General features: G+C 36.0%; 1 protein-coding gene across 1 annotated transcript in view; it reads left to right on the top strand.

Annotated features, from left to right (window-relative positions):
* Positions 1-23,827, top strand: part of MAP3K5 (mitogen-activated protein kinase kinase kinase 5) — a 157,531-nt gene that overhangs the window by 73,525 nt on the left and 60,179 nt on the right. The window contains exons 8-11 of the mRNA XM_016204919.2: positions 8,426-8,538; positions 13,144-13,303; positions 15,425-15,578; positions 22,049-22,156. Coding sequence (XP_016060405.2) covers positions 8,426-8,538; positions 13,144-13,303; positions 15,425-15,578; positions 22,049-22,156 — 535 coding nt within the window. The remainder of the gene's footprint in view (positions 1-8,425; positions 8,539-13,143; positions 13,304-15,424; positions 15,579-22,048; positions 22,157-23,827) is intronic.

Here is a 23,827-nt window from a genome sequence, read left to right as displayed (position 1 = left end):
TAACCCCCTGGCCCCACCTCTATCTGCTCCTCTTCGGAGCATTCCAAAAAGTGTCTCCACCCATCTTCCCAACCTTCTTAGAATGTGAGCTCTGCATTTTAATTTGTTGTAAAATTATTGGCAGTTACTGTAAAGATAGTTTAGATTGATCATAAACATATGAAAACTGTTCATTCTCAGAAGCAGTCAAGTGCACCTTAAAACCCTGAGCTATGCTTTCTTGTGATCAGTTGGCAAAGGTGAAAAGAGATGAGAATACTTTATTTTGGCATGGGTGCAGTGGAAAAGTGTCTCTCCTACACTGCTCTTGGGAATATGAATTGGTAAGACCTTTCTGGAAATCAGTTTGGCATTGTGCATCAAGAGTTTTGAAATAATTCCTGTTCTTTAGTCTACTTACATCCTTTGGAAACCATCCTAAAGAAATAGCACATACAGAAAAAAAGATATGTATACAACAGTGTTCACTACACTGAATTTTATGTTAACAAAAAATTAAAAGAAACCTAAATGTCCAATAGTAGGGAAAATTTTAAATGAATGATAACATCCCCATGCGATAGAATATCATTAATTCAAAATTGGAGGGGGTTGGTGGTGAAACAGCAGGGTAGGGCAAAAGTAGGTTTACAGTTTTGAGTACATGAAACAGTTCATTTTTTGTATTATTTATTAATTATTGTATTATTTTCCATACAAACTACGTTAAACTTACTATTGCCTTTACCCTGTATACATGTCATGAAACTTACCATTTTAACCATTTTTAAGCATGCAGTTAATTCAGTGGCATTAAGTACATTTGCATTGCTGTGCAACCACATCGCAATCCATCTACAGCCTTTCTCCTCTTGCATAACTCAAACGCTATTCCTGTTAAACAATTTCCTGTTCTCTCCTCCCCCAGCCCCTGGCAGCCGCCATTCTATTTTCTGTCTTATGAATTTGACTACTCTAGTACTTCATGTAAGTGGAATCATATGGTATTTGTCTTTTTGTGTGTGTGACTGGCTTATTTCACTCATCTTGATGTTCTCCAAGTTCATCCATGCTGTAGCGTGTGTCAGAATTTTCTCTTTTAAGGCTAAATAATCATATTTATACGCCACATTTTGTTTACCCATTTACTTGTCAGTGGACATTTGGGTTGTTTCCACATTTCGGCTATTGTGAATCATGCTGCCGTGAACAGTGGCGCACAAATACCTGTTTGCGTTCCCTGCTTTCAAGTCTTTTGACTATATACCCAGGAGGAAATTGTGGTTTAAAAAAATCCTTAATATCATATCAAATTTTAAAAGATTATAAAAATAGCATGATTCTCTTTTTTTGGGGGGGGGAAGTATGCATATAGTAAAAGGAATGGAAGAACATAGCTAGAGTTTGGGGCTCTTTATTTTCTTTCTGACTTTTCTGTTATAAGGAATATATACAAATACATAGTTTGAATTAAATAGAGCCCCCCCATTTCCAGATGAAGTCAACAGTGATTTGGCAATAGTTTTCTAATGCTGTCCTGCTTTGCTTCTGAATTACATAAGTGATAATTTCAGAAATATACCTTAAGATGTAATGCACCATGAAATTCAGTGTAATTACTTGTATGTCTCACAGAAAGAATCACAGCTGTTTATATCACAGAGAAGGAAAAATGACAGCTAAACAGAAAGAACTTGACTTGAGCTTAATTTTTTCTTTGACGGCAAGTGCATGTTCTTCAGATAGAAGTAATCAGTTCAAGAGTATTTCCTTTATTCTTGACTTTGTTGAACATCTCAGTGCAGATGCAAAAAGTGAACTAAGGCTTTCTTATAAAGACTTCATCGCCCACTTCTAATCAAGTACTTAGAGCTAGCTTGCAGTCAGCTAACAGATAACAGTGCTAGTAAGGCCACCCTGGAACAAAACCAATTGTTTTGAAAGCTTAATGAGAAGTTTGCATCTTTTAAATCTAATAATGAATTGAAGAATACAAATTACCCTCTTTCTACAAATATTTAGTACTAAAATAGAAGAAGATGAACAGTAGTTGGAAATACCTTCGTGCAGTTACTCAAAGTCACTAGACTTCCCTTAAGGTGTGAATGTCTGGTTCCATCCTTAAGATTTGTTTTCTTCATGAAGTCTTTAATTTAGCTTCACTCACATATAATCATTTTATTTATCTTTATAGATAGGTTTAAAGTATTAATCATTTTTTAGAGATTTCTTTATGTAAGGACTAACATTGTTCATGTTCTTTTATCCTCTTGCTAGTTAATCTATGAAGTTTTCAATGACAAAATTTCTTCTTCGGTGCATTTTTATGGGCACATTAAGCAGTCTTGTCATATCAGTCTTTTACAAATGTTAGTCTTCAGTCTAATAAGATTGATTAAATATGTTTTGTGACAAACACCATTCTTTCCAAGAATTCATTACTAGCTATTTCTGCTGTAGAGTACAAACTTTATCCTTAATATAAAAGCAGTTCTCTGCTTTTCTTTCCTATTGTTATCTTTTCTTTTTCACCCACCTCCCTTTTACTTTAAAATAAAAGTAGTGAAAAAGCACTAAAAAAACCCCCAACTTTTAACAGACACCAAAGGGTAGGCAAAGTAATACAGAGAAGAGGGCTCAGGCCTTGGAATCCAGCAGAACTGGGTAAAATTCCTGTTTGACCACTTCTAAACTGCATGGCTTAGTGTTTCCATGCTTCAGTTTCCTGGTCAGCAAACCTGAGGAAATCCTTCCTGTCTTCAAGATTTGTCATAATTAGAAGTATTAGGCCTGACGGGTCCAGTATAATGCCTTATACCTAGTAGGTGCTCAGTAATCTGGGCCAGCTAAAATTATTGTTTCTTTTACCATTTGGTGTTAATCACAGCTTTTTGAACGTCATCTGTGCTATATTGTATTTCTGTTAGAAATACACTGTCCCTGTTTGTAGAAAGAGTATATATTCCTACCCCATGGCACGAGGTTTGGGTGTGTGTCTTGATTGATGCTCATTATGAACATAAGTTTAAGAGCCATGTCGTGGTTGTGCTGTGTGTACTTTTCCTTAGCTAATTCCCAGAGGAAGCTGTTCCTACACGCTAGATCCCAGAGGGAAAACAGTGTGGAGCAGAGCTGAACCAATATAACGCAGAAAGGTGGCATGAACAGCATTTCAAGCCTCTGGGGTTTGCTGTTGTTTAATATATGGAAAATGAGCACCAAGGAACTAAAGAATAGAAGTGTGCCAATAATAAGGCTCAACATGCTTGGTATAACAGCTTCAAGCTTTTTAGTAGTTGCATGAAAAAAAGATCATGTATCAGTTCTTCAGAGGAAATTGAACTCTCCCTAGCAATAAATGAAAGGAATCTCTCATGTAAGGCCCTATGTAGGCAACAAAGAAAGCTATATAAACTGTCACTATTTTTATCAAGTAGTGAATTCCAAAAACAATAAAATGTAATGCAATAAAGGTGATACGCAATTCACTCATTTAATGTGGCCTAAGGATGTAGCTTTTTGATCGTATGGTTTTTATCAACGTCAGGATTTAGACTACTGAAAGAAGTGTATAGATTACTTTTATCTTATGTGAACTGCTCTGTTTATCACTTGTCTCAGCCCAGTTCTTGGTAAGAAGTGTTTGCGTTCTTCTTTGATAAAGCAAATATTTTGTAATCACCTGCAATGTGTCAGGCAGTCTGGTGATTCAGGCACTAGAGATTCAGTGCTCAATATTACTGACAAGTTCCCTGCTCTCATGAGGCATGCATTCTATTGGGGGAGATAGACGACAAAATCTCAGGTGGTTATAAATTCTGTAATAGATAAGAACTGTTTTTTTTCTTGTGTTATGCTAATATGTGATTTTTAAGAAAATTTTAAAATTTCACGTAAATTGCCATATTTATTGGCATAAAGTTGTTTGGAATATTCTTTTACTTCTTTTTAAGTGCTAGTAGGACCTTTAATTTGTATTTTCTCTCTTTTCCCCTCCTCCCACTCCTCTCTCTCAGACTGCGGGCTAGGAGTTTATTAATTTTACTGATTTTCTTGTCGAACTCACTTTTGGCACTGCCGATAATCTTTGGTGCACAGATGCTTTCTATTTCATTGATTTCAGCTCTTTATTAATGTCCTTTCTATTCTGTTTGAAGCTAATGTGCTATTATCTTTTTAGATGTGAGCTTAGAACATTGATTATTCAGCTCACTTTTTTCCAACATATGCATTTAAAGGTATAAATTGTTCTGCATCCCAGAAATTTTGACATATTGAATTTTCAATACTGTTCAGCTCAAATACCTTTTAATATTATGGAGTAGATTGCTCTCGTGTTTATTGGTCACATTTTCCTGGCTCTTTGCATGTCTCATTAATTCCTTATTGTATCCCATACATTTTGTATTTAAGAATTATTATTGAGACTGAAGATGATTTTATTTTCTCTAAAACAAGTCTCTCACTGTCCTCTGTTAGCAGGATTGTGTAAGAAGTTGCTTATCTCAACAAATGTAATTGAGTTGAGTTGGGTCTGGGTTTCAGTTTTAGTTGACCAATTCTCTCTCTCTTTTGTCCTTGCTTCTTAGCTGTGACGCCCCTTCAGTTTTTAATAAAAAAACAAAGATGCATCTATTTCTTTATCCCTTAAATACTGTGGGAGATTTCATATCTGCCCTTTGGAGTTTTCAGTGTAACCTTTTATTCTCTTACATCATACAGCTCCAAAATTTGGTAAATTTCTTCAGACTGTCATATACTTGCTGCAGCCTCCTCCTTCTTGTGGCGCTTCCCTCCTAAGTAGTGCCAGACTTCCGGAGATTTCACTCTCCCTTCCCCGCCCTGCATCCCACAGCCTCCATACAACCCAGCATTCAATGAATGTCCTGTGGAGAACACTGGTCACATGTTGGGCGTTCCTCCAGGTTTCACTCTCAAGCCAACCCATGCAAGTCTCAAGAAATCCACTAGTTTTTCTTTTCCCTGTTAGAGTTTCAAATAGGTAGAGTTGCTGTGCCTATGCCAAACCTAAGCTTAATCTTACGGTCTGAATCAGCAAATGCCCCTAAAGAAAACAAGAGCAATCAGCTCATCTTGGAAGGGACTTCCCTATCTGGAGTTTCATTGTAATGATTTTGTTGTTATTGTTGCTTCCATAGATTTTCAGTATCTTCCGAATATTTTTTTGATATATATATTTTTTACCTCCCAGTTGTAACAAGAATGATAGCTTCTGCCTGGCCAGGCATGGCTCAGCAGTTGAGCATGGACCTAAGATCCAGGAGATCGCGGTTCGTTTCCAGGTCAGGGCACATGCCCTGGTTGTGGGTTCGTGCAGGAGGCAGCTGGTCAATGATGACTCTCCCATTATTGATGTTTCTCTTTCTCCCTCTCTCTCCCTCTCTCTGAAGTCAATAAAGTTATATTTAAAAAAAAAAAGACATTAAAAAAAAAAGAATGATAGCTTCCGAGTAGACTGCTACATCTTGCTCAAAAACAAGTTTTCTCCCAAAGGGGAACCCTAGTACACTGCTGGTGGGAATGCAGACTGGTGCAACCACTATGGAAAGCAGTATGGAGGTTCCTCAAAAAATTAAAAATAGAGCTGCCTTTTGACCCAGTGATCTCACTTCTAGGAATATATCCTAAGAATCCTGAAACACTAATCCGAAAGAATAAATGCACCCCTATGTTCACAGCAGCACAGTTTACAATAGCTAAGATCTGGAAACAGCCCAAGTGCCCATCAGTAGATGAGTGGATAAAAAAGCTGTGGGACATTCACACCATGGAATACTACGCAGCTGTAAAGAAGAAGAATCTAGTACCCTTTGGGACAGTATGGATGGATCTTGGAGAATATTATGCTAAGTGAAATAAGCCAGGCAGAGAAAGACAAACATCACATGATCTCACTTATATGTGGAATCTAAAGAACTTAATAAACTGATGAACAGAATAGATTCAGTGACATGGAAGCAGGGATCAGACTGACGGATCTCAGAGGGATGGAGGAGGGCGGGTGGGTTGAAGGGGAGAGAGTAACCAAAGAATTTATGTGCATATATGCACAACCCAAGGGCATGGACAATAGTGTGGAGATGGACTGGAGAGGGGAATGGGACGGGGTGGAATGGGTCATTGGGGAGAAAAGGGACATCTGTGATACTTTAAACAAAAATAAACAAAAACAAAAAGTTTTTTCCCACACAGTGAATAGTCTTCTACAATTTAAATGGCCACATAGCTTTCCAACATTTGGAATATATTTTATTCCCTTTTATGCTTTATAATATCATTGCAAATTTAGAGTATTTTCTTATCTTGTAACAAATATCCTTGTAACTAAATTTCTGAGCACATATTTAATACTAAAATTTTTAGTATAAATTTATAGATTTGTAATTGTTGTGTCAATAGGCATGCATAGACATTTTTGTTTTTGTTTTACTTTTACAATTTTGATAGATATTGGCAAATTTGTACAAGAAATACTGTACTAATTTACTTCGACAGTGTGGGAGAATTCCTGCTTCCTGTGGGTAGTATATTAATAATACATGACAGAATTTTACTTCTTTTTAAATATACCTACATGTTATTTTTTATTTTTAGTGGTCAAGTAGTATAATATACTTTATTAATACCACCTACATATTATTTTAATCTCTAGAAAATGTTAAGACTACTTTCTCCTCAATATCCAATTATTGTCATGGAGTCCTATGAGCCCTAGGAAAATATGAATAAGTTATTTTATTGGTATTTATATTTTGGTTAAAATATATGTTGTTTATGGTAACAAAAAAAAATGTAAGCCTAACTTTTCATTTTGGTTAGTTTTGACACATAGGAAGCAGTCATTATTTATTGATTGCTTTGGGCCATGTCTTGCTTTGTGCATCTTTTTTTTAGTATCTTTAAAAGAAGTACTCCATGTTCTTTGGTTTCAGGAGAAATGAAAGAATTTATTTGATGAAAAATATTGCATATCTTGATATGACTTGGTAGAAAGGGAAGTGTATAACTTCTTTCTTCTCCTATACTCTTTTTTACTGGAACCTTCTTCTGGATTCTGACTTATATGAGTCTTTCTTATAAATCCTGTTTGTCCTTGATATGACTGGCGTTGAATATCAGTAGTCTGGGTACATGCTTCTTCCGTTTTAGAATTGGGAATTCTGGAGAGATAAAAATGCTTTTTAATCACGAACAGTGATGCAGTTGGAAATATTATTTTTCTTATTTCACTCACATAACTATTTCAACCAAGTAGTTAAGATTAATAGGTAAGTAGTTGAGATTAATATGTATTTGATTTTTGTTTCCATTCATATGCTTGTTCTACTTAAAAAGTAAGACCCTTAAAAAGGGCACATGTTCCTAAATATTCAGAAAAGTGTACATTTTCTTTCCTTTTGAAGTTCCACTTATTTTAAATTATGGAAAATTTCTAGTATATATAAAAGGCAGGAATATACTATAATGTACACTATTGTGCCTGCCACCACTTTTGCTATTCCCATCTTTCATTTTTACTGTAAACAGTTTAAATAGGAATACCTTTATCTTGAAATTGTAATGTGTTTTTTATGCATAACCTTTTTTGTATCAAGTATTCATTCAGGAGGTGTTTAATCCTTATATTTTCCTCAGCCTGATTCTTTTAAAAAAAGATTTCATTTCATGTTTGTCTTAGGCAGTTTCTGTTAGTCACTAGAGCATTTATTTTACTTTTTTTCTTCATGCACCGAAATGAAATAATACTGAATATTGTTGCCTGTTGAATGATATATGTGAAGAAACTCTAGAATGGATCCTAGGAAGTGTTACCTTGAAAATACAGTGGATATGCAAACACTGAAGTCTTTTGAAATGTTGAAGTATTTTCAAAGGTTGATATTCAGTTTCATGCATATTCAGAAAAGTCTTTTTATTCTCTTTGAGCTAAAATTAGTATGCATAGTACAATCTCTGTTTTTCTTAATTTCTTAGTGCAATTAACATTTTTTATTTTATTTCTATATCACTGTTATGGAACTGTTTCAGTATGTTACCCAGATGATCCTCCTCGTTGCTCTGTGTATTTTTAGGGCTTTTTATAAAACCTCTTTTAAAAATATGTGCACAGTTCTCCTTTTGAAATTTCCACTGTGCACACATGCACAAACTATCACATTTCTGGTAAACTATTGAAGAGAAGACTTTTTCAAAGACTGGGCTGCTATGGTGAGGGTGGGTTAAGTGGGGGTGTGCAGTGGATCTGAGGGTGAGGATATGCAGTCACTTAAGCATTAAATCCTAACAGCACACTAGATTCTGGGGTGACGGCCAATAGAATATTTTTACTTCTCAGGCATTGGGGTTATGCAAACAGAAGCTATTGCACACCTAGAGTTTCATGATTGAGAAAGTAAACTTGTACATTTGTGTGTGTTTTTTATAGGTTCAAAAAGGCATTTGAAAGTGAACCTACACTACAGTCAGGAATTAATTATGCAGTTCTTCTTCTGGCAGCTGGGCACCAGTTTGAATCTTCCTTTGAGCTCCGGAAAGTTGGTAATGACAGCTTGATATTTTACACGTGAATCTGTAAACTGGAGCCAACTTGGTACAAAGAAAAAGAATCATTGCTAGATAGACCTTGGCTTTCTATCTCATCTGACTTCCTGAAAAAAATTTTTTTTATTATATCTCCTTGTTTAGTGTTTCATACTATTGTGCAGAATATTGATAATTGGGATGTAAATCACTTTTTAGTTTATTTTACCTGTTTTGAAGAACACCCTGGTTAATATTTATTGTTCCAGTGCAAACTAATATAGAAAATATAGGCTCCATTTTCGGTGGAATTTTTAAATTACATAGCACGTTATAGGAGAGAGTTAAGAATTACAGGTTTGGGTCTCCATCAGTAATGGTGATGTAATAAAAGAACAGTGTGATTGGAATTCAGACAAACTACTATTTGAGTCTCATTTTCAGGGAGCAATAAAAATAAAATTTGTATTACTGAATATTAAAATCTGTGAATCTATAAAGATAACCAAGAAAAAGAAATCAAAACAAAATTCATCACTAAGCACAAATCAACTTATTTGTTATCTATGGAGGTGACTAACTTCTCAGAAAGTTGGATATTGTAGGGAAAAAATTAAGTACTTTCCATTTCTTTTAAAGACTACAGTTCATCCAGTTGATGAGATAAATCTCTTCTTAAGGCTGCTACATATGAAATGTATTTTGTTCAGGAGAATATATTCTTCAAAAGAGTGCTACCTAATAGAGTAGAGCGCGTGATAAAACTGATAATGATAGTGATGTTGAAATAATGGTTCTGGCAAAGATCAATGAAAATGTTTATTTGTAAAAAATTTATATTTGCCATATTTACATGGTACCAAAGCTCACTCACAGATTGCTTGTTAGTCACAAAGGAACAAATGTACCTATTTATCCCCTCCAGAGATCAGGCTGTTGGTGATCCAACTAGCACCCTTAGTGGGATGGCTGCACGCGGCCCTCCTGATGTGGTGTGGGGAATGTGGAGCAGACAGCACCTGATGTGAAATAGTCTCGCCAAAAATGTTTAGCCTGAATCTTAAGATCTGACATCTAGTTAATAGGAATCACAGTGTCTAGAGAAATCAGACACCACCATGAAGCGCCACCACGCAGATCCAGAGGACATTCTACAAGACAGTCCTCCTTGTCTCTTTTTTTTAAACCTTCACTCGAGGATATTTTTTCCATTGCTTTTCAGAGAGAGTGGGAGGGAGGGGGAGAGAGAGAGAAATATCGATGTGAGAGAGACACATCGATTGGTTGCCTCCCATATGAGTCCCTACCAGGGCCGAGGATCGAGCCTGCAACTGAGGTAGCTGCCCTTGGCTGGAATTGAACCCAGGACCCTTCAATATGCAGCCTGATGCTGTAACCACGGAGCCAAACCAGCCAGGGCATTTAATGATTCTTGATTGGATTCTGGTTTGGGGAAAAAAAGCTATAGGAGACATTTGGGGAACAGTTAGAGATTTTGAATTAGGACCTGATACTAGATAATATTAAGAAATTATTTCTGTTAGGCGCAATAATTGAATAAGAGAATTTTTTAGGTGTATGCCACAACACTTAAGGCTGAAATGTCATGATTTCTGTAATTTAATTTGAAATGGTGTGACAAAAATATTCAGGGAGATGAAGCAATAGCAAAATATTAACAATAATAGAAAATATGGCCATTCATTGTTATATTTTTTCTCATTTCATGTACATTTGAAATTCTCTGTAATAGAAAATTGAAATGGAAAGAATTTAATCTCCACTATTTATGGAGGCTGTATGACCTTAGACAAGTTGTTAAAGGTCTTTGAGCTCTTTTTTCCTTCCTTCAAAAAGGAGATAATCTCTAATTCATTGTGTGGTTGTGTGGATTGAAAGAATTACATTTCCAGTGTACTTTGCACAGTGCTAGGCATCTAATGAGTATTCAATAAAGTCTGTTTCCTACATTCTCCATTAAAGTACACTTGAATCTAATAGTAGCTCCAAGTTGTAAATCTATGATAAAACTAAACTATTTTTAAAAAATCTTCAATTTTTAGTAGCCAACCACTTCTAATTAGAGCATTGTTTATTTAAATTGCCTAAACAGACAATTGAACCAAATAATTGATATTTGAAACAGTAGTGACATACTGTTCATTGCTTATAAATTTAGCCAGAATTTTTTTAAAGAAAAATATCCAGCTGATAAGGCATGGTACAAAGGTATAAAAAGGTACTTCAGTAATAGTGCTTTAGCTGTTTGGCCCTGTGGATCAAGAGCTTTAAAAATATTGTAGCCTAGCACCAAGTATAACACTACTTCTGAGACTCGTTCCTATGGAAATGATCTCTAAATATGGGGGGAAATGTTATGTAGTAAGATGTTTATTCCTGTATCCCTTGAGGGGGGAGCTCCTAAATATAAAAATTAAAGACATATTCTTAACTCCATAGCTAAAAGATTACTATCTTCATGTAGAAACAAGTTTCATACATCATGTGGAAAGAACATAAAAGCTAATTCACAAAAGAAATACAAACATGAAAAGACAGCCAATTTCATTGGTAAAAAAAGGCAGTGTTTTTTTTCCTTTCTCCATTAAATTGATAAAGATGAAAGGACATGATAGTATCCATAATTGGGAAAGGTGTGGGCAAGAGATTATTGTCACGTGTCACTAGTGAAAATGTAAATTGGTGCAGAATTTCTAAGGACAATTTGGCAAAATGTATCAAAACGTAAAATGGATACATCTGCACCAAATAAGGTCAGGGTTAAGACTTTATTATAAAGAAACGATTGAATAAGTATATAAAACTATGTGTACAAGAATGTAGTAATCAAAAAAGTCTTTAGCAGCATTTGAGTAAATGTGACATCCATATGCTAAAGTATTATTTGCCACAAAAACATTTTTGTCCAAATGCTGAGTGGCTTGGTGTCATGATCATGTGACAGATTTATGCCAAGGCCAGAACTAAATGGCACCCTCACAGAATGAACTTCTGGTGTGCAAGAATGAATCTAAAATTTTATTTAAAACTATTGTTGTACCCCCTTTATTATTATACATTTTCTTAGTTCCTATTTAAATGTTTGACATGGTTTGGTGCTAGATCAGCCCGGGGTTCATTGCTCTGCACGTAATAGACAATAAAGAGATGCTCATTTTCAGCTGAGGCTGGTGGAGACATGTTTTTCGCATCTCATTTTCCCCACGCACTTTCTTCTTTCCTTTGCATGCATTATATTTTTTATTATGTCCAGATAGGAAACCATGAATGTTGTTGCATATACTTGTGTAATTTTTTTATCCTCATAAAATTTTAAGGTGACAAAGCCATTCTTTTTTTAACTTATCACAAAATGTGAAGAATGGACTTTTTTCTGAAATACACATGGTTTAAATGGAATTATATAATAAGTAGCATAAAGTTTTTTTTAAAGATTATTTGTTTTGTTTTATTTATTTTCAAAAAATATAAATTCATAACTCAGGAACCATAAAATGGACACATGTAAGACATTTTAGTTAACTCAGTTGATACCGAAACCAGCAAGAGGATATGTCCAGTTCAAAAAGCATTTAAAAAGTAGGGTATTTACAGATAATTTAACAAAGAAATGTTAGGATAAGATTTCTGAGTTCAGGGATTATCTGTTTTACTAGACATCTCTGTTGAGCAAAAACCCACAAGTTAACAAGTAAACTTCTCTAAGTCTGAGATCTTTAATAAATAGTAAATAGTGAGATGAACTAACTACACTTTTCCTAGACAGTCCTTGAGTAGATATGCAACTATATGATATTGAAATGATGCATCCCACCCCTTTTATCTACTCCCAAATCTCATAATTATATTGACAATTATGGATGTTAGTGGCACTAAACAATTCTGCAAGAATATATTCTTTTTAAGCAAAATAATTACAAATGCAAAAATAATATAAGGCAGAGTAGAGATGAAAATTCTAATGAAATGCAGAGAATCTAGAAGAACCAAAACAATATAGAAAAGAACAAAGTTGGAGGATTTACATTACTTGATTTCAAGTGTTGTTACAAAGCACCAGTAATCAAGAGAGTGTTATCTGTCAGCTTCCTTATTTTTAACTTTGTAAGTGTATAATTGTTTTCGCATGTAAAATTATTAATAATTGTAGCATTTTACTCTTGCAAAATATATATACTGTACACATTTATACTTCAACTGACTGATAGGATGTCATCATATTTCCCTTTGAAGTAACTAAAGAATCCATGATACAGTAAGAGAATGAGGGAGGTTACACAACAAGGCATTTGGTGTTACCGGTTTTTAATTTTTGCGTATACAGACGTATATGGAAATTCTGGAATGATGTACTTCAAAGTGACAGTGGCAGTTATCTTTGAGTTTTTAAGTTAATGGGTAAGTTTCACTTTCTTCTGTGTACCTTTATGATTAGTCTGACATATTTTTACAATGAGTTCAACCCCTTTTATAATCAGAAACTTAACAAAGCTTTTTTAATCTGAAAGGAAGAATGGAAGCTCCATTTTGTTTTTTAATAAAAAGTCAGCTCTGCCTAGCTGCTGTGTGTTTTTAACATTGTATTTCCTGTCCATCTTCTAGGAGTGAAGCTTAGTAGCCTTCTCGGTAAAAAGGGAAACTTGGAAAAACTCCAGAGTTACTGGGAAGTTGGATTTTTTCTGGGGGCCAGTGTTCTGGCCAATGACCACTTGAGAGTCATTCAGGCATCTGAAAAGCTTTTTAAACTGAAGACACCAGCATGGTAATAAACTGTTATGTGTTTATACAATTGATTTTCATAAACAGCTCCTATCGCTTCTATCGAAGTATTTATATTTTGCACTGACAATCAGATTATTTTATTTGCTTATAGAATAAAATGTAGAATCTAGAGGGAAAAAGTGATGTCTATAAATAAAATATGTTGAATATAGGTTCTGATAATTTTGGACATAGATGATGTGTGCTGGCTGCTGGCTTAGCCTTTTTCTCACATTGACCAAACCACGAACCCAGTGTTACCTACATAAATCATGCAGAAGCCTCAACCTTTATACCAACAAATCTAATCAACAGGTTTACAGTTTCCACCTCAGCCTCCCAGGCCTCTGCTCCAAACACATGCCCTTTGTTTCCTTTATGATCTAATCTCAGTTTTGGAATTGCCGTTCTTTTAACTTAGGGTTTACTGACATATTTTGGTGTTTTCTCTCTTTTTATATAAATGTGTGTTTTTCTAATTTCAAATTGTTCTTGGCATGCACCCAAGTCTCATCATTATATATGTGATAATTGGAGAGATGAAAACAAAATTCCATCTGCATTTAGGACTGTTTTTGAAAACAGTGCTAATTTTATTATGCATCACATGTAATGACAGACCATTAGCTATAAAGACCTTTTAAAGGTTAACAGTGATACTGAGAAAGGCTTAGAGCAGCTCAGAGCCCAGGCCACTGACCTATTTTCCACAGAGGAAATGACCCCCATGGTATGTCCTCATACCTTCCTAAAGGATTTTCTCGTTTTCAGCAAATCCTCCCCAGCATCACTCCCATTATGACCTTTCTGAAATTTATGTTGACCTTTCCCCTCCACTGAAACCCTTAAATCAATATAGTTCAGTGATGCCTCACAGCCTGGGGATAAAGTCCATCTCCTTGGCTCGGCAGACAAGGTTTGCCCTTAGTCACCCCAGCCTCCGCTTTCCTTACGTGCCGTGGTTACCCTGCTGTTGGAACACGCCGCACTGTGGCTTCGTGTGCTGTCTCAGTGCTGCCGAGAGGGCCTCTTCCAGCGCCCTCCTCCGCCTGGGAACGCTCATAAGTCACATCTCAAAAACCCCTCCCCGCATCCAGGTTACAAGTTCATGGACATTGCAGCATGCACGTGTGATGATTTCATCTCGTGAAGTTTTCTTCTTTCATGTTTCTGCATTTTATGGTTATCTCTATCGATATTGACAGAATGCCTTCTGTTAGTCGTATCTGCTTAGCTGCATCGATATTGATCACATGGTGCTGTAGCGCCGTTTCCCTTCTGTCTCCCCAGCACTGTGCACGACTTGAGAACAAGGCTGTACTGTCAGTAGTATGTTTACAGTGGGCATTCAGCAAATGACATGAAATACATGAACCAATAAATGCATGCATTAAATGTAGCCAAATTTGTTATTTCTTTATAATAACCATCAGATGGTAGAGGAGGTTGAGACTGAAGCACGGGTACAAAGAGATTTGGTTTTAGGTATCCTGGCTTCTGTTGACAAGAAAACAGACATTATTTTATGCAGTAGTAATAACCACGAAACAATGCCTTAAATTTCCATTAACTTAATGTTAGCTTTCCTGTTTATAGTTTACAGTGTGCTTGCACACCCATTGTCTCATAATTATCTTGCTTCTCATTTTTGCTAACTCTTCTTGGAGGCACCAGCAGTCTTGTCAGACTTGGGGATATTTGTGTGATATATAAGCTGAGTTGCTTCAGGCAAAATAATGATCTCTTATGAAGGGTCTGTGTAGAAAAACTTTCTTAAGGAAGTAAATTTTAAAACAAACGCATTAACCACTTTCTTTATAGACATTATTTTAAAGGTCATGTTTTAAGGAGATATAAAGTCCAAGTTATTTAAGCCCTCTAAGCCTTAGTTTCCTCATCTTTAAAATGAGTATAAACCTGCCTGCTTTACTGAATTTTTGTGAGATTTAAATGAGATAATGTGTGAAAGTCCATGATGTGTAAGAAATAATGAATGATGTTTGGTGAATCTGAGTGCATAATTTTTAATACCATATTTATACTTACAGAGTAAGACTGGGATACATGGGAACAGGTGGTTCTAAATTTGCCTCTTATGTGTTTACTATCTTTTAATGTTTAGGTACCTCAAGTCTATTGTAGAGACAATTTTGATATATAAACATTTTGTGAAACTGACTACAGAGCAGCCTGTGGCTATTCAGGAACTCGTGGACTTCTGGATGGATTTCCTAGTCGAGGCCACAAAGACAGATGTTACTGTAGTTAGGTTTCCAGTGAGTACTCTTCATTTAACTTAACTCTAATTATAGTTCTATTTTGTTTCTTTTATTTAAAGTATATCTTGCGCTGTGATTGTAACAGCTCTATATGCTGATTTTCATGCCCTAAAACAACAGTCATATAGTTAATACATTTATTTTCTGCACATTGGTTTGCTTTAGCTTACTTGTTAAAATAACTTCTCAAATTCAGAGAAATGAGATACATTTTTATGTTTTGCCATGGAATTTGGTGGTTTCTTTTCATAAGTTGAAAAGTGCACTTTCCCAAGAAAATATTGTTTCTTAGTTCAGTAAGTCAAGACATCTCTTCAGTCCAAACAGGTGGGTACTTATAATTCAGACTACAGTTTTGTTGACATTGTCATCAATATCAATTGCCATTATTGTGGTAAAATTTTGTTAGGCTCACCTGCGTTGTTATTACATCTCCATCACTCATTACCCATGTGAGTCAGAGTTAGATGTAGTATCCACAATCACTCTTTTTTTTTTAAAAAATATATCTTTATTGACTTTAGAGAGAGGAAGAGAGAGGGAGAGAGAGAGAGAAACATCAATGATGAGAGAGTCATTGATTGGCTGCAACCCGCAACGTGGGTATGTGCCCTGACCGGGAATCGAACCCCATCTCCTGGATCCCAGGTCGATGCTCAACTGCTGAACCACTCCTGGCTGGGCCACAATCACTCTTAACAATGCTTTAGATCATGGGAAATGATGACTTGTAGGTTTTTGTCTGCAACTCATTTTGGCTGGTCTCTGTCAAACTTTAGATATATATATTTAAATATATAATAGACCCACACACAAATACACAAACACTTCAAAAAATATATTACTCATCTTCCCAGCTGGTGCCATCCCCATCCTTATAGCTCTAGGAATACCATCTAAAGCCAGTATAGCTTTAGCATCCAGTGCAAGAACTACTGGCTGCATATCAAAGTGATGCCATTCTTCTCCCTGTTTGAGCTCCTAGTCTCAATTTTCCATATCCAGAGGTGGTGACAACTCAGTTCTTTTCACAAAATCTTGTTTTGCAGTTCTTGTTGATAGTATCATCTGTTTGATTTAATTAAATCAATTGCTGGCATTAACAGACTTTCTTTACTCTTGCTTCCAGATGAAGCTTTAAACTCAGCAGGATCTTTAGTTGAAAAGCCTTTCAAACTAAAACACTTTATTTTCTAGCCTAGATTATGTATAGCTAGGAAAACACTTATCTCAGAGTGAGCTGGCAGCTTTTCTTGAGCTGTAGCGCTGATGCTAGTAAACGTAGTGGGGAGAGAACACAGCACAGACCTGAATTATTTAATTGACTGTTGACTTGATTGACTAGAAAATTAGCTATGAGAGGAAAGCACTCATAATAGCTATTCTGAACTGACTTAAATTAGCTTAATGTGAATTTAGCCTGTTATAATGTGAATGTAAAAAAAAATAAAACCAGAAAACATGAAGAGAAGTTAGCAGAATATAGGTATATAGTCCAAGTGAAAGACGCCTTTTTAAGCAAGAAAGGGACCTATAAGCCCAAACAGCAAATATTGACCGATTTGATTTCATTAAAAATTCAAATTTTTGTTTAGTAAAAAACACCATTTATCTTTGATAGTGGGCACACAGTGCAGCGTATAGATCTTGTAACACAGAGACCCACACTTGAAATCTATATGATCATATTTTAACCAGTGTCACCCCAATAAATTTAATTTAAGAAACACCATAAGCATGGCAAATGCTAGACAGGGAGACAATACTTAATACTAAGGTTGCAAAATGATTAATTTACCTAATATGCAGAAAACCCCAACCAACTCTTAATTTATAAGCAAAAGAAAAATAAAAATGGACAAATCATGTGAAGAGAAAATATCACTGAGTAGTTAAAAAAAGGAAATTAAAATGAGATGCCATTTTACGTGTGCCATTTTACACGAGTGCAAATATATCTGTAGGGTAAATTCCCAGAAGTGGGCTTGATTCAGATTGCCATGCTGCCCTCCACCATTTGACATCCCCACCATCAGCATACGAAGCTGACTGTTTTCCCAAAGTCTCTCCAAAAAGTGTATTATCAGAGTTGTACTTCTGCTAAACTTACAGATGAAAAATGGTATATTGGGGTAGTTTTAATTAATGTTTCTCTTATTATGTGTGAGGATATGCGTATGATTAAGTTCATGTGTTTAAAAGACCACTTAGTGATTTAAAAGAAAAGAAGAATCTGTTGCCACCATTTAAAAATAAAGAGTTGGACCTTCGTTGCTGGCTATGATGGAGTAAATGGTATTGGTATTGCTACAAAAACCTATAAAATCTGCACAAAATATACAAAACAACTGTGTGGAGACATGAAACAACAATTATCACAATACTGCAATACTTGCGGGGAGGTACTTGAGTTGAGTCCCACCTTCATCCACTAGTTTCCCCCAAGGTCATTTTTCTGGCTGCAGCCTAAGGAGGTGGAGCCTTGGTTGGGAGTGACATTTTCACTTGCTAGAGCAGACACATATCAGTGTTCGGGGCTCTAAGGCAGCTAGAATTTGAGGGGCAGGCAGTTGGAAAAGAGGGAGCCTTGAAGAATGAAACCCAGGATTCTGCCTGGCTATTTCAGATAGTGTGAACAAGGGGTAAGCACATTGTAAATAAATGCAATTATAGATCCCAATCTTGGACTAAAATTGGGTTTTGGATGAGACCTACGTGGCTTAAATAAACCTTATCAAGGTAAGTTTCCATGCTATTTAGGAGATCATCACCAGAAGTGGCAGAGAACATCTTTTGAATGGCTGAAAGCTGAGGAGATACTCCAGATCTTAAACCATGCAGGGATAAGATGTTGAATTTTGGGCCAAGCTAGAATGATGAGACCTTGGTGAATACCCCAAGCCCTCAGTTGATATATAGAAACCCATACCCCAGGAGTAATGGCAAAACTAAAACCGACCCACCCTAACAAAACCAGAATAAAATTAAGCTGTGATAGGATCAAGATGATACACTGATGCTAACTAGGGGGAAAAAGGCTCTGGAAAGATATAATTCAGAGCATCTGCAGTGTAATTCAGATGTAATCAAAGATTACTGGACATGTTAAGAAGCAGGAAAAAGTCACCGATAATGAAGAGCTAAGACAGCCGGTAGAGGCAGACCCAGAAGTGATTCACATGTTGGAAATACCAGATAGGGACTTCAAATAACATAATTACCATGTAAAAGAAGAGGAAAAGATAGACAAAATGGGTGAAAGGTAGAGTATTTCAACTGAAAAATGAAGTTTATAAAAACTGCAAGTGAAAAGTCAGGAGAATTCACATAAAACTCCAGATTTTCAACTGCTCTTAAATGAAAGGGACACTAGGCCAGTGTGGTTCAGAGGCTGAGCATCGACCTATGAACCGAAAGGTCCCTGGTTTGATTCCCTGTCAGAGCACATGCTTGGGTTGCGGACTGGATCCCCAAAAGGGGACATGCAGGAGGCAGCCAATAGATGTTTCTATCTATCCCTCTTCCTTCCTCTCTAGAATGAATAAAAAAATATTTTTTAAAAAGTGCAAGGGACTGGCAGTTCATGACTGCATACTCTGAAAGCAGCAACATACTGAGCCAGCTAGCTGCTACTGTTTAAGATGTTGATTTCAGTCCCATTCATCCTGCTTCACTCACTTACGTATCCCACCAGGCCCCCACTCCCTGCAGTCACTGGAGTTTCCTACCCATGTTCTACTACATAGAGAAAGGCAAGCTTCTGGTTCCTGTGGGACTATATCAGTCATTTTAACTTGTCCTGACCTTAGAGCACCTTCTGTGGCTCACACTTATTAAGGCTGCAATAGGTCTTCATTGGGCTGATAACATTATCCTTCTTTTGAAGTAGATCTTTCTAAAACCAGGATGACTTATATTCAAAAATAATTTAATTTGTTTGTCTCCATTTATCTCACTACCATATCCATTCTCATTCCTTCAAGAAAAACCATCACCCTGGGAAATGATTTGAATGGTTCTATCATTTATTATTATTTAGGTTCATTTCAGGTATTTTTTCACCTCTTTTCTGTGTATATTTTCTTTCCTTCCTACATTAAAAAGTCAGGTGACCATCAACCCATTACCTAATGTCAGTTGAGAGGAAATGGAGTGTGGTAATTCAGTTAATGTCTACTTTTTATAGTTTATAGGCCTTGTTTTTCTTCCCGCTTCAGATATATGAAGGTAGCAATTGATTGTAGTGTTAACCAACATAAAAGACTAAATTAAAAGCAAGAATGTGTATACTCTCAAGTGAGTTGAATCGTGAGTTGGTTTTATCAAATTGCCTCTTTTTTTTTTTTCCCTTTGGTCTTTGCTCAGCTTTTCTGTGACCTCCAAAATGCATGCTACAAATTCCTCATATTTTGTAATTTCAAGGTCAGATCATAGGGCTCAGCAAATGTTAGACAATGATAATTGCAACCAGTGTTTATTCCCTATCTCAAGGCAGGAACACATAATTCAGATTTTATCTATTAGAAATATGTGAGATAACAATAAACACATAATTTTAGAAGACAGGAGAGAACCTGGTGCTGTGCATTTCTAATGTTAAATACTGTGCCCATGTAATTAGGGAACAAGGTATATTCTCATTTTTCAATGCAATGACTTGGATGCTATTTTGAGATGGGAAACCACCTTTTATTCCCTATTATTCATTTTAATTTCACAAGCACTGAGATACTCAGATTTGAGAATACTATTTCTGCAAAGTTTAGATTGAAAATTTATTTTCATTATTAACCAGTACCACTTAACTGGAATTTGGACCTTGATTCTCCTGGTATGTTCCTGAATCAGAATATGTTCCCCTCTGGGCTCTTACTATATGTCTATTTATGGTATATTCTATCTTATTTTCATAGCTAGAGCCTAACCAAGAATTCTTTATGCCTTTACAGTTTTTATAGTAAAGCATAAAGAAAAATTTGTTTCTCTAATCCCCTTTCTCTAGTTCTCTGTACTTAAATACTGTTATAAGTTTATCGTAAAATAAATACATTGGGTTTGCAGTGTATGGCTGAGTTACTTTCTAACCCAGATTTCTGTTTCGGCTGCACTTTAGGTTATAATGCATTGGGAATTCTTTTTTGACACAGCCTTCTGAAGGAGTTTTCTTCCACTTTTATTTGGTAAACCTTGCTTGATACAAGATCATTTCTAAAAAGACAATTCTCTTGAGTTCTAAGCAGTGGAGCAGGAAGAACGATTCCAGTTCCTATGCTAGTTAAGCATTAGCTTTATTGTTGTTGTTGTTATTTTGTTAATCCTCACCCAAGGATATTTTTTCCATTGATTTTTTAGAGAGAATGGAAGGGAGGGGGAGAGGCAGAGAGAGAGAAACATCAATTTGAGAGACACATCGATTGGTGCACCCTGCCTCGGTAGGGTGCACACCTCCCACGTGCACCCTACCGAGGCAGGGATCGAGCCTGCATTCGAGTATGTGCCCTTGACTGGAATTGAACTGCGACCCTTCAGTCTTTCAGTCTGCAGGCCAGCGCTCTAACCACTGGACGGAACTGGCTAGGGCTATTTTTTATTATTTTTAACATGCCTACTTAAGTCTACATAGGAAATTTGAGCTAGACAGGTGCCTTTAAACATTTGTATAAAATAGGTAATAGTTGCAGCACCTTTGAAATAAGGGCATGTATAATTTTTTAATGTTACTTGCTCCTAAAATGAGATATTGGTAATAATATATCATGTAGTCCTTAGATGAGATTCTCATCTCACAACACAAACCCCTCATATATCTCCAAAACAGGAGCAAGTTTATTTTTCTCTTTTTTTTTTATCACAAGGCTAAATACATTATTATCAAAGATATCAATTGTATCATGAAGGCAGTGTGAAAATATTTTTATTTCATATAGCTATGTCCATTTCTTTGGTTTATATATAAACTCTTTCAATAATAACCAAAATCATTTCTCAGTCCATTTACATGGACATGAATACCATGTATCTTTATCATAGGTGTGACAGCAGAAAGCCTAAAAAGTATGTTACATTGAGTCTTTTTCTTTCCTCGTACAGAATTATTTGTTTTGCCATATTTCTGCCTTTCTTTGATACATTTATATTTATAGAAATAGAGTATATTGCCTGATAAATGTATTGCCTGATAAAATAAAAGCTTTTTAAATAGCCAAACCAATATGTGCACTTCAAAAATTTATTTCCAATAAATTTCAGCAATAAAAGATGATGTATTATTGGAACTTATGATACTTATATAATACCACAAAATATTCAAAGGACCCATAAAATGGCAGTAGTCAGAATTTTAAGGGTTTTACTCCAGCAGTGGACCCAGAACCTCATCCGATAATCAGTGCCGTGTTGTTACGTCAGCTCTATGTGGTTTGAATCCTAAGTCACTAATATTAATGTCTTTGTTTTATATTTTCAAGGTATTAATATTAGAACCAACCAAAGTCTATCAACCTTCGTATTTGTCTATCAACAATGAAGTTGAGGAAAAGACAATATCTATTTGGCACGTGCTTCCTGATGACGAGGTAAATTGTGCATTTATTAACACGAGTATTAATAGTGAAGTTCTTTACACCCTTTCAGCATTTATATATTCCAGCAAATATCTGCATTAGTTAAAAAGAAATAGCTTGATTATGTATTAATCCTGGCATAAATATATTCTCTAATATAAAATTTATTAAATTTGGGTTATGGATTTCAGTTCATTTAATAAAATATAATTGAGCTATGTGGATTTTTGTTATAGATGACATAAGTATCCAGAGTGTACTTTAAATTGGCATATTTCTTTGTTTTGTAAATTTATGCTGTAAATTAAATTATGAACTAAAGAACTGATACTTAAAATATATGAATAAAAGATGCATGTCTTAATTCTAGAAAGCCTGTTGGAATAACGCTACTTCTAGTCTTACACTGGTGTGATTGTAGTTATCGTTACATCTCAGCAGTTTGCTTATCCAAGTAGCTGCTAAATCTCAGATTAGCCACTGGCTCTGTATGGGCTGTGCTGCCACTGGTGTTCAGAAGGATCTTAAACACTCTCATTTCTACTCATAGCAATTGTTTGAATAACCCTTTCCACTTACGTATTTCATCAGGTTTAATGCATGTACAAATCACCCCATTATTTTTAAAATAGAAACTTTTCAAGACCTGATTCTAGTCCACAGGATAAACCACAGACATGAGAGCAGTCTTGTGGCAAAGTAATTTTGTGGGGTTCTTTTGTAATTATTTCCCCAAATACCCTTATAATTTTCCTTAAATATCTATGTACTCAACACATATTTATTGAGCACTTGCTCTGTGACTGGCACTCCCAAACTCTGTTAGGCATGAGGAAAACAGATGTGTACAAAATAAGCAAAATTCCTGCCCTTGTGGTGTTGCTGATGAAAATGGATTCTTGCAGTGTTGCGAGAAAGGAATTTCAAAGGGCACACGTGTGGGAGAAGTTTAAGCATAGTGGCAAGATTTTTTGGGGTGAAGGGAAAGAATATACCCTCGGGGATGTAGAGGGTGGGTAGGCTCTAGTAGCCACTGCTCTGAGATCCTTGATAATCCTGCATATATTTTCTTGGTTTTCAAGAACAGGCAGGCTTTTTTTTCAAACTATCCAACCTACTTCCTGGGTTTTCCTGGGCATGTGCTGGGTCCTCCCCCTAACCAATCCCTTTCCTGGACCTTCTGTAGTTCCACACCTTTATTCAATCTGATTCTTTTCCCAGGCTAGACTGCCCCTTTATGTCACCCTTTGGCTCCTTCTGCAAATGCCCCAAAGTTCTGCTTCACATCTGGTTTTTACTGTGCATGTGCTTACCTCCCCCTGCACCATCTTGGTTTCTACTGTACATGAGCCTAGCAAAGGAACTTCCCCTGATATTTTATCCCTCCCCCTTAGTAATTCTGGGGGGACTAGTTGCCCCCCCACTCCAGGGAGATGGGAAAGTGATTTCTTCCTGCCCACTTGGGGATTGCTTGGGGATTAAGTCCCTTCAGCAGAAGATATGGTCCCCTGGGGGGCCAGTGAATGTTGCAGCTTCCTAGTGAATGAGGCTTAATGTCTGATTCAGCTCCCTAGTTTATTAGGCGTAATGTTTGATTCCATTTGCTCCCGTCCTTTATTAATACTATCTATGGACCTATGCTAACAGTAGTGCTTACCTTCTACTCAAGGAGACAAACAATGA

The sequence above is a fragment of the Miniopterus natalensis genome, chromosome 5, assembly GCF_054644295.1.
Source record: "Miniopterus natalensis isolate mMinNat1 chromosome 5, mMinNat1.hap1, whole genome shotgun sequence".
Classification (NCBI taxonomy): domain Eukaryota; kingdom Metazoa; phylum Chordata; class Mammalia; order Chiroptera; family Miniopteridae; genus Miniopterus; species Miniopterus natalensis.
This window is presented reverse-complemented; position numbering and strand designations above follow the sequence as displayed.